Consider the following 12,456-nt stretch of genomic DNA (forward strand, 5'->3'; position numbering starts at 1 on the left):
TACAAATTCTTTACCTTACACAGCTCCTAAACCCTGAGTGGTTTGACTCACACCTGCCCTCTTGCACCATTTTCTCTTCTGGCTTACAAAGCTCCAACCACCACGTCCTCCTTCCTATTTCCCATTAGTGAGTTCTTGCTCTGGTTATTTCCAAAGTCTGAAATGCCCTTTCCTTTGTTGATACTTAACTGCCTGTCAATGACAACCATCTCCAGAGAACATTCTCCAACCACTCACTAGCCCACCTTCTCTCACCATTACTTTACCTTGTTATTTTCTTCAGAGCATTCAATGTTCACTGAAATTATATCACTTTACTATTTGTATCCCTCCTCCACCACTAGACTGAGAGCTTCCTTGGGAGCAAGTTCTTGCCTGTCTTCTAGTAATAGTTCCTCAATAATTATTGTTAACACTAAATATTTTCTCCCTCAGTTTCCACACATGTCACGTGAAAGGGTTAAACTACAGTACTTATCCTAAGTTTTTTTTTTTTTTTTTTTAAATGCAGTGCTAGGAATTGAACTTAGGGAATAAGCATGCCCACTGAGCTACATGCCAGCCACCTTTTCTAATCTTAACACTATGACAATGCAGTATCTTCCTTTATAGGAAAAACATTGACTTAAATTCACTGTGTTAGGATGCCCTCTTCTGGGAAGTGTATGAATTTCACAAAACATATGTTAAACATCTCATCTGTTACACCACTAAGCCTTTTGGGGGCGGGGGCGGGGGTAGGAGTGCCAGGGTTCAAATCCAGGACCTCATGCATACTGGGCAAGTGCTTTACCACTGAGCTATATCCCCAGCTCTAAGCCTTATTTTTAAATCACCATTCCAGAATTAACACATTAGATAATAACTGAAAATATAAGATTACTCATTCTTCATTGTATCCGTCTCCTTCTCCTTAAATACAGCATTCATTTATAAAGATAGTATTTTTGCCACTCCTGAGCACTGATTTCCTGTCCAGCTTTTCCTAAATATCTTCTAAGGTATTTATTCTTTATATAACACTAGACCATCTAGGCATAGTTTTTATGGTGCTATTACAATATAAATAGAATAATATAAAATACAGCCCAGCTTTAAGTCACTTAGTACTCTAGAAAGTCTCAGAACCTTAAATTGGATTAAGATGATCCAGGATTCCCACTGCCCTCAGATATTTGGCAGAAGCAAACAAAAATCACTGTAAACTGAGTGCAGAGACTCTAATCCCAGAGACTTGGGAGGCTGAGACAGGAGGATTGAGAATTCAAGATTATCCTCAGCAACTTAGCAATGCCCTAAGCAACTTAATGAGGCCCTGTCTCAAAATAAAAAATTCAAAGGGCTGGGAATGTGGCTCAGTGGGAAAGTGTCCCTGGGTTCAATCCCCAATACTCCAACCCCCCACTCCCTCCCCCAAAAAAAAAAATCTCAAGAGGAAATTAACATTATCCTAGACTCAAAATTTATTTCTAAAAATAAGTTTCCCAAAACATCATCCAGCATGCATTCAAATATAACTAGTATATGAAGAGACAAGCCAACATAAACAAGAAATGGCATTAAATAGCATACAACAGAGATCCATAGTACTGCAGAAAGTTGAATTACCAGATAAATTGTAAAATCGTGTTTACTTTATTCAAGGGGATTTAAGAACTCCCCTCCACCACCACCACCACAGCTAGAAACTGCAACAGTGCAGATTTGTAAGGGGAAAAACACACACTAGAAATTCTAGGGCTCGGGATGTAACTCAGTGGTATAGTACTTGCCTAGGCATAAAGCCTTGGGTTTGATCCCTAGCACTGTGAATAAATAAACATCTAAAACTAGGGAGAGAGGGGGGGAAAAAAACAGCCCAAACCATTAACAATTATCAAAATTAGTTATTCAGTGAACAGATTTAAAAGCATTTTAGATACAGCTAAGAAAAAAATTAATAAATTAAAAGACAGAACAAACTACACAGAATAAAGCATAAAAAGACAAAAGAATGGTACAGACAGAACAAAAGGCAAGAGACATGAAGGATTCAGTGAGGAAGACTAACAAATTTAATTGGAGTCATAAAGGGAAAGAGATGGAATGAATCATAAACAAAATGTAATGGCTCAGATTTCTCAGAATTGATGAAAGATAATAATTCACAGATTCAAGATATCTAAAGAATCCTAAAGAGAAGAAATCAGAGCCAGATACATCACAAAACTAAAGACAGAAAATCTTAAAAACAGTTAGTAGGGAGGCACCAATATGGGAGATAACCTTCAAAGAATTAGTAGACATTAGAAACAGTTGGATTCTCAATAGCAACAATGGGACCCAAAAGACAGTAGAACTCGAGAGAGTGGGACGTCCAGCTTCTGATCGGGAACCTTCTTTGCACTAGTGAATTAAAAATGGGTGATGTTGAGAAAGGCAAGAAGATTTTTGTTCAGAAGTGTGCCCAGTGCCACACGGTGGAAAAGGGAGGTAAGCACAAGACTGGGCCAAATCTCCATGGACTGTTTGGGCGGAAGACAGGTCAGGTTGCTGGATTCTCTTATACAGATGCTAACAAGAACAAAGGCATCACCTAGGGAGAGGATACACTGATGGAGTATTTGGAGAATCCCAAAAAGTACATCCCTGGAACAAAAATGATCTTCACTGGCATTAAGAAGAAGGGAGAAAGGGCAGACCTAATAGCTTACCTCAAAAAAGCCACTAATGAGGAATAGCTACTGCCTTATTTATTATAAAACAGAAATGTCTCTTGGCTTTTTTATGTGCACCATAATTTAATTGATGTGATACACCAGAAATCAGATCATGAATGAATGACAAAATTATTTTTGTTGGACAATCCTGATTTAAGTAAAACTGACTTGTAGTTAAATTAATATTTTGGTTATATTCCCACTTCAGTAAATTCTATCACTGTTTCCCGTTTTTAAAGTTGTGGTTGGACTTAATTAGTAATGTTCAGTATTTCACAAAAATGGTGAATGACATCTGAAAACTGGTTTTATATTTAGTTTTATAGAACTGATTATGTGAATATGTTTAAAATATGGGGGAAATCACTTCACTCTCTCAGAATCAAGCATGATTTACATTTGTTTCAATTTGTGTTCATTAGCCTATTAAAGGCAGTGGTTAAAGATAAGGAAGCAGTGTCTACTTTATATTTTTGTTGACCATGCCAATTTAATTAGAATTCCCTGTATCTAAAATGCTGTTCTTTCCTTATGGAAAGGCATTTTAGTGTGGTTTATGTATGATATTTTAAATAAAGAATATTTAACACTTCTCAAAAAAAAAAAAAGACAGTAGAACGCTATCTTTAATATTAGAAAATATAACCACCAATCTAGAATTTCATTCCTAGAGAAAATATCCTTCAAAGTTGAAGGATAAATAAAAGCGTTCCCAGATAAGCAAAAGCAGAATTTGCTACTAGTAGATCCACACTAAATGAAGTACTAAATGATGTCCTTGGGGCAGAAGAAAAATGATCTCATAAGGCAGCTGGAGACATAGAAAAAGTGAATATCGGACTGGGGATGTGGCTCAAGCGGTAGCGCGCTCGCCTGGCATGCGCGAGGCCCGGGTTCGATCCTCAGCACCACATACAAACAAAGATGTTGTGTCCGCCAATAACTGAAAAATGAATATTAAAATTCTCTCTCTCTCACTCTCTCTTTAAAAAAAAAGTGAATATCAACTATGTATAAAACAATATCTTGTGGGGTTTAAAATATTCAATGAATGAATACACCAGATAATAATAGCATAAGACAGGAACACAGGAATGAAATTATATCCCCATGAAGGACAAAAGTACCAAGTATATAAGACTCTGATAAATGAATGATATATGATTTAATTTCAAGGGGAGCCATCAATAGTAAAAGCATATATATCTTCCAAATTAACAAGAAAAATAAAGAAAGAAAACTTTTCAATCACTCAAAAAACAGAAAGCCAAACAGAAAGGTAAATATAACAGGTGAGCAAAGATAAAACATGTAGTAAATATGTCAAATAAATAGGTGAAGAAATTATTTAATTTTTAAAGATTTACATAGACAAATTATTAAAGATTTAATGTTAAATAAAAAATAATAAATTTACTTATTTATTTGGTATTGGGGATTGAACCTAGGACCTCGAGCATGTTAAGCATACAATCTACCATTGAGCTACATCCCTTGCCCCAAGATGACAAATTTAAATCTAAATATATCAGTTCTTACATTTAATATAAATGGAATAAATACTTCAGTTAAAAGCCAAAAGAGAGCCAGGCATAGTGGCACACAGCTGTAATCCCAGTGGCTTGGGAGACAGAAGCAGGATCGTGAGTCAAAGCCAGCCTCAGCAACTTATCCAGGGCTTAAGCAACTCAGTGGGACTCTGATTAAATAAAATATAATAAAAGGGCTGGAGATGTGGCACAGTGGTTGTTAGGCGCCCCTGGGTTCAATCCCTGGTACCAAAGACCTTCAGAATGGGATAAGACAATAAAACCAAAGTCATACATTAATAGTAAATGACTGTAGATCAAGTCCCAGTAATTATATGCAAGGCTTAAAAAATTGTGGTAGACTACTTACCTAGCATGCGTGAAGCCCTGGGTTTGATCCCCAGCACCGCTAAAAAAAAAAATTGTGATGAAGATAAATGTGAGAGTGCCTGCCTTGATCCTAAATCTTTCAGATAAGAATGGTACCACAAGTAAAGGGAAAAAAAAAAAAAAATCCCAGTCCAAATATTACCTGCAGCAGCCAGATGGGCTGTAACCTCATCAGCCGCCGTCGAGTTGAGAATATCTGAATCATCATAAGAGGTGTCCTCAGGAGAAGAAGGGGAGTCTTCATCAGCACTTAGCATACTGTGTTCAGTGTAAGTAGCCACGTGGACCTGTTGTACTTGTTGGGCCACTGCATGGGCTTCTATGGTAGCCATGTGTTCAGTTTGAGTCACTCCGTGTTCCTCCATGAAGATCTACTGCCAAAATAAAAGTAAAACAAAACAAAACAAAAAACAGAATTCAGTGTGTAATGTAGCACGATTCCTAAACTAAGAAAAAGATTGATATTTTCTCCAAAGAACAAAAGGACTTTGACAAGCCTGATTTCACTACTTACCTCATCACACCAAGCCACAGGAAACAGAAAGCACTATTCAAATATGACATAAAAATGGAGGGGGTCTGGGGCTGTGGTAAAGTGCTTGCCTTGCATATGTGAGGCACTGGGTTCAATCCTAAGCACCACATAAAAATAAATAGATACTGTGTGTTTATCTACAACTAAATTTTTTTTTTTTAATGGAGGGAAGTTTTCCTTATGTGAAACCATTTTGATGGAAATTCACTGTGATAATTTTATATCTCACGTCACAACTAACAAATATTCTTGACACAAATAACAAAAAGACTTTAAAAATATAAGAACACAACAAAAATTGCCAGGCATGATAGTACCCGCCTGTCATCCCAGCTATTCAGGAGGCTGAGGCAGGAGGATCACAAGTTCAAGACCACCATGAACAACTTAGTGAAATCTTGTCTCAAAATAAAAATAAAAAGGGCCAGGGATGTAACTCAGTGACAAGAGCATTTGCCTAACACATGCAAAGTCCTAGGGACCTGTCCCTAGTAATGCAAAACACAAAACAAAACAAAATATCCCAGTGACTAGCATTTGACATTATGGACATAAAAACTGTAAATAAGTCAAATACTTAACATTTTCTTTGTATTTCAAAGAAAATGGAAGTTAACCCCCTCATACGATTATTCAAATTGACTTCTCTGCTTACAAAGCTACATTTCTTGTAAACCCTAAACTGAAGCAGTAAATTATAATGCAGTGAAGTTTGCTCTCCTGCTGTACTTACAATCTCCTTTCCCTTTCTAGTTCATTATTCTTGAAAAAAAAAATGAGCACAAGATATATGTATATAGATTTAAAATTAAAATGAGCATATTATATACATTGTTTGCCTTTCTCATATTAAAATATATCTGGACATTTTAACACATTAAAACTATATAGAGGGACTGGGGTTGTGGCTCGTGGTAGAACACTTTCCTAATACATGTGAGGCACACAAATACATAATACATAAACGAATAAATAAATAAATAAAAATAAATTTTGAAAAATCACTATATAGATCTACCATATTGTTTTTAAAGAGCTACAGAATACGTCATTGTATGATGTGCTGTAATTTATGTAACCAATCACCTACTGATGAAGCAAGGCTGCTTCCAAAATTTTGATGTTATAAACATCAGCATCGTGAATTCTTGCATATAATATTTTGTATATTAGTCCCTCAAAAAATTTAAAATAGAACTACCATACAATTCAGCAATTCCACTTCTGGTACTTACCCAGAAGAATTGGAAGCAGGGTCTCAAAGAGAGATTTGTATACCCATGTTCATAGCAGCATTATTCACAATAGCCAAAAGGTGGAAGCTACCCAAGTGTCCATCAACGGGTGATTGGGAAACAAAATGTGGTACATACATACCACATATTATTCAGCCTTAAAAAGGAAAAAAAATGCAAATTAGGAATAAAGGGGAACTTCCTCAACTTGTTAAAAGACATCTACAAAAAAACCTACAGCTAACATTATATTTAATGGTGAGAAACTAGAAGCTTTTCCACTAGAGTCAGAAAAAAAATAAGGATGTCTCCTCTCAATACTTCTTCCAACATTGTCCTAGAAATGCTAGTTAATTCGATAAGAAAATACATAAACAAATAGTACCGTGATTGGGAAGGAAGAAACAAAACTGTTTCTGTTAATGGATGGCATATTTTTCTATGTAAAAAATTTAAGACAATCAACAAAAATCTGGAATAGTAATTATAGCAAGGTTGCAAGATACAAAATGAACATTCAAAAGTCAATGTTTTCCTATACATCAGCAATGAACAAATGGAATTTGAAGTTAAAACATGATATTATTTATATTAACACCCACAAAAAATGAAATCCTAAGGTATGAATCTAACAAAATAGGTACAAAATCTATACAGGGAAAATTATAAAACTCTGATGAAAGAAATCAACTAAATAGATATTCCATATTGATGGATAGGAAGACTCAATACTATCAATTATCAGGAGTAACAAATGAATTATGGGTCTCTGAACTGCCCAAAGACAGAGGCAACATCTCTCGAGACAAGGGAATTTCTCAGTGCAAAGGTCCTGATAGAAAACTGCCCAGTTGTATAGTGATGCCTTGTTCAAAGGGAAATTCTTTGCTAGCCAAGGAGTTTTATTATTTCAAAACTTTGGGTTCAAATGTCTGCTGCCTGGAGGTAGAGTTCTAATTGGGCTGCTTTAACCCTCAGCTTCAGTTTTGTAGATGGACTCAATACCTGTATTTTAGTTGTTTTTATTTTTACGTGGTGCCAGGGATGGAACCCAGTGTCTCATGCACGCTAGGCAAGTGCTCAACCACTGAGCCGCAACAAGGCCCCTGGTTTTGTTTATCTTGAAGAAGCTTTCTCACAATAAATCCTTCTGAAGTTTAAACCTATATAGTAAACTTGCAAGCTTGCTCGTGGTCAGTCTTCCTCCACCAGAAGAAGGCTGGACCGCAAAGCCCTAGCTTTTTCTTTACTTTTGTGTCTGTTTTTTTCCTAATCCCCTTATCAACCAGTTTGGTTACCTGTAAATAAACTGTTGCTCAGGATGTGACAAACAACATGTCAGTTCTTCCAACTTCATCTCTAAATTCAACATAATCCCAAACAAAATCTTAGCAAGCTATTGTGGAAATCAACAAACTGTTGTTAAAATTTATACTGAGAGGCTGAGCATGGTGGCACATACCTGTAATCTCCGTGATTTGAGAGGCTGAGGCAGGAGGATCACAAATCCTAGACCAGCCTCAGCAATTTAGTGAGGCTCTAAGCAACTTAACGAGACCCTAACTCAAAAAGGCTGGGGACATAGCTTGGTGGTAGAGTACCCCTGGGTTCAATACTCACCCCCGCCCCGCCCTGCCCCAGGCTGCCACCAACACACACACACATACAAATGTTTATCGGAGAGGCTGGAGACCCAGAAGAGCCAACAGAATACTGAAGAACAAGAAAGTAAGAAGATTGACACCATCTGACTTTAAGAAATCAGGACAGTATGGTACTGGCAAAAGAACAATTAGTTCAATGAAACAAAAACAGAGAGTCTAGAAATAGACATGCATAAATACAGTCAACTGATTTTTTTAAAAATATATTTTTTTAGTTGTTGATGGACTTTTTTTGTTTATTAAATTCAGTGCTGAGAATTGTACCTAGAACCTCACATATGCTAGATATGTACTCTACCAGTGAGCTACAACCCAAGTCTCAGTCAGCTGATTTTTTTTATAGGGGGGCAAAGTCAATATGAATTTTCAACAAAGTTAGTCTTTTCAATGAATGGGTGCTAGAACACAAATACATTCACATCAAAAAACTAATCAAGACACAGACCTTATTCTAATTAATTATTTAAGATGCAGTCTTGTCCAGGCTGCCATGAACTTCTAGGTGCAAGGAATCCCCTGCTTCAGCCTCTTGAGTAGCTGGGACTATAGACACCAACCACTGTACCCAACCAGATCTTCTATTCTTCACAAAAATAAGCTCAAAACAGATCATGTACCTAAGTATAAAACGACTAGATGATAATATGGGAAAAAAATCTAGATAACTTATGGCAATGACTTCTTAAATACAATGCCAAAGTCAGGATACATAAAAGAAAGAATTGAGAAACTGGACTTCAAAACAATAAAAACTTTTACTCTAGACAGGCACAGTGGCGTTATGCCTGTAATCCCAGTGACTCAGGAGGCTGAGGCATGAGGACTGAAAGTTCAAAGTCATTCTCAGCAACTTAGTGAGACCCTATCTCAAGATAAAAAATAAAAAGGGCTGGGGATGTGACTCGGTGGTTAAGTGCTCCTGTATGCAATCCCTGGTACCAAAAACAAAACAGAACATAAAACCAGAAAAATAAAAAAAAATTTATTCTGTGTAAGACACTGTCAAAAGAATGAGAAGGTAAGCTCATAGGTTAGAGAAAAATATGTGTAAAAAGACATATCTAATAAAGGACTGTTATCCAAAATAAACAAAGAATTCTTACAACTCAACAATAGTAAAATAACCAATCTGAAGAGAGATCTCAAAGAAGGTATACAAGTGATAAATAAGCATAGAAAAAATTTTCAACATCATATGCCAATAGGGAATTGGATATTAAAACAAGATACCACTACATGCCTATTAGAATAGGTACAATCCAAATCACTAGCAACACTAAATGCTATCCAGAATGTGGAACAAGAATTGTCACTCATTGCTGGGTACAGTCATTTTCAAAGACAGTTTGGCATTTCTTACAAAACTGAATACACTCTTACTATACGATCCAGCAATTATAGTTCTTGGTATTACCCAAAGGAACTGAAAACTTAAGTTCACACAAAAATCTGCACATTGATGTTTACAGCAGTTTTATCTGCAATTGCCAAAACTTGGAAGCAACACAATGTCCTTCGGTAAATGAACAGATAGAAAAATGTTGTTGATCCAAACTATGAAATTATTATTTGGCAGTAAAAAATTAACTATCAGGCCATAGAAAAACCTTAAATTAACATTACCAGGTAAAATGAGTCAATCTGAAAGGGTTATATAACACATGATTTCAACTATATGACCTTCTAGAAAGGGTAAATTATGCAGACAGTAAAAGGTTCAGTGATTTCCAGGTATTAAGGGGAATAGAGGGATGAATAGGCAAAGCACAGAGGATTTTGAAGGCAGTAAAACTACTCTGTATGACACCATAGTAGTAGATACATATCATTATACATTTGTTCAAACCCATAGAACATACAACACCAATGTAAACACCTAATGTATACTTCTGGAATTTGGTGACAATGATGTGTAAATCCAGGCTCATCGACCAGGACAAATGCACCTCTCTGGTGCAGTAAGTTGATAGAGGGGAAAGCCATGCTTGTATGAGAGCAAGGATTAAAAAAGGAAATTCTGACACATTGCTACAACCTGGATGAGATTTTAGGAAAAGGCATTTTGCTCAGTGAAATAAGCCAGTGGCAAAAATAAATACTATATAATTTCATTTACATGAGGTAGTTAGAGTAGTGAAAATCACAGTTAAGCAAAGCGGAAAAGTAGTTGCCAGAGGCTGAGGGGAAGAGGGAATGAGGAGGTGCTTCATGGGTTCAAAATTTCAGTTTTGTAAGATGAAAGGAGTTCTGGAGCTTGGATGCACAATATGAATGTACCCAACATTACTGAACTAGACATCTGAAAATGAGTAAGATGATAAATTTACTGTTGTATATATTTTACCACAATTTGAAATTTCAAAATCCTTATACAGGTTTAACTTCTATACAAAGAATGAGATTAATCTCAGAACAGAATTAAAAAACTAGCCCTTTATTTTCTTTATTTAAAAACTGTACACACTATTTGATAATTGTTTTTAAGAATAAATTCTTGAACTGGTGATGTGGCTCAGTGGTATAGCGCTTGCCGGACACTCATGAGGCCCTGGGTTTGATCCCCACAACCACAAAAACAAAACCAAACAAAAAGAATAAATTTTTGAAGATATAATTGCTTGGTCAAAGGACATATACTTTAAATTTTGACCCACCCATATTGAAAAGTTGAGTATACAACCTTATGTGTATAAACCCACACAAAAATGTGAAATTTGACTATTGTGATAATATACATCACTGTATATCTAGAACTTACCAAAAGAAATTGCAATCATATAGATATAGACAAATGACTTTTATGGCTACATCTAAAAGGAACATAATAATCTATTTAAATTCTTGTCACTTTTACTCTGCTCTATTATAAGTCTCATTTTCCATCTTTGGGGACTTCTAAAATCCTTTGTTCCTCTGAGTAATCACTTTAAGTTTCATCCTGCTGTCTTTCTTCTTCAGGTCAACTGTTTGCATGCAGATGACCAGATTCTTATTTTTTGTTCTTGATTCTGTTTTAATTCTTGCACTATTCCCAAATCTTTTTGCTCTTTAATTGCCTTTTTTTAACACTATATTCTACACATATGACAATTCATCCTTCTAACATAGTAATTATTAACTTTGGAACTATTTAATTATCTCAAGGAGTATGCTGTATTTCAATATAAAGTTCACTATAATTACAAAATAAAACAACCACAGGGTTCCACAAATCCAAAAAGATTAGGAAGCACTCAGCTATCACACCAATCCCCTTCTCACTCTTCCTTTCCTGTTGAGGTCATCTCCCCCCGCCATCACACCCTCCTTTTTCCAAATGAAGCTTTTTAAAAGGAACATGGCAAAATAATATTTATTTAATAGAGAAATAAAAGGAAGAAAAACAGGGCAAAATGTTAACATTTGGAAAATCTGGGTAAGGAGACTACAAAAATTATTTGTAACATATTTGGAACATTTCTAAAAGTCTGACATTATGGACTATTAAAATCTTTTTTTTAAGAGATATATTTGATAAGCTGCCCCAAGATTTCGTCCATATCTTGTATTTGGTGCAAGTTTCAGAAAATCGAAGGGAATATGTCCTCGCCCCCAGATTTGTACTTATCTAAAACGTAACTGAACACACTAAGTCACACAGTTAAACACAATATATGAGAAGAAAATACCAATAAAGTGCTATTTTTCCATCCATTTCTCTGTTCTCCTAATCTAAGAGACAAATTGCATAGGGCATTTTAGAATTCTGGGTACTTCAAAATTGTTTTCAAATGATTTGGGATTAGATGGCATCAAACTGCTTTTCAAAGGGATTTGTACGCTATGTGCTTGGCATAATGGATTTCAATTCTTTGCTCCCAAATGCAGTTCACAGCATAAATCAATAGGGCTGTCTGCTCCACAGGCTTGTCACTTCTGCCTAGTGCCTCATCTCTTTCCACCTCCCTCCCTCCCTCATCCTAGCCTTCAGTCTCTCTAACCATTTGTATTCTACACACTCTAAAATGCAAAGGCAAGGGTGTTCTGGTTTCTTTGAACCAGAGTGAGATATCTGTAAATGTTGCTTTCAATGTTTTCATAAATTAAACAGATTGTCTAAAGCCAGATATGACTGACATACACATATTACATGAGATCATTAGACTCCATCTAGTTAAGTCAATTTTAGTGAAGCAATTTAGCTTTCATTCATGAGCAATCAGATTCTCTGGCTAGCAAAACTGATGAGAATTGCTAAAAGGCTGAAATATATTAGATAATGTGAATTTTTAAAAACCAGGGGCTGGGGTTGTGGCTCAGCAGAACACTTACATAGCATGTGCGAGGCCTTGGTTTCGATCCTCAGCACCACATAAAAATAGATAAATAAAATAAAGGTATTGTGTCCAACTATAACTAAAAAAT

At 35.8% G+C, this 12,456-nt stretch overlaps 1 protein-coding gene and 1 pseudogene across 5 annotated transcripts in view; one reads left to right on the forward strand and one right to left on the reverse strand.

The window, feature by feature from the left end:
- Window positions 1–12,456, reverse strand: part of Nrf1 (nuclear respiratory factor 1) — a 139,302-nt gene that overhangs the window by 81,634 nt on the left and 45,212 nt on the right. For 2 of the 5 annotated variants that reach the window (XM_026392789.2, XM_077795945.1), the window contains exons 2-3: window positions 4,761–4,992; window positions 4,599–4,637 (exon numbers count right to left, since the gene is read on the reverse strand). In XM_026392789.2, the coding sequence (XP_026248574.1) occupies window positions 4,599–4,637; window positions 4,761–4,983 (262 nt within the window). In that variant the 5' untranslated portion in view covers window positions 4,984–4,992. Of the gene's footprint in view, window positions 1–4,598; window positions 4,638–4,760; window positions 4,993–6,388; window positions 6,546–12,456 lie in introns of all 5 variants that reach the window. The other 3 variants (XM_077795944.1, XM_077795943.1, XM_026392790.2) reach the window with 3 other exon arrangements.
- LOC113185588 (cytochrome c, somatic pseudogene) lies at window positions 2,400–2,720 on the forward strand (annotated as a pseudogene).

Source organism: Urocitellus parryii, chromosome 3 (assembly GCF_045843805.1).
Source record: "Urocitellus parryii isolate mUroPar1 chromosome 3, mUroPar1.hap1, whole genome shotgun sequence".
Taxonomy (NCBI): Eukaryota; Metazoa; Chordata; class Mammalia; order Rodentia; family Sciuridae; genus Urocitellus; species Urocitellus parryii.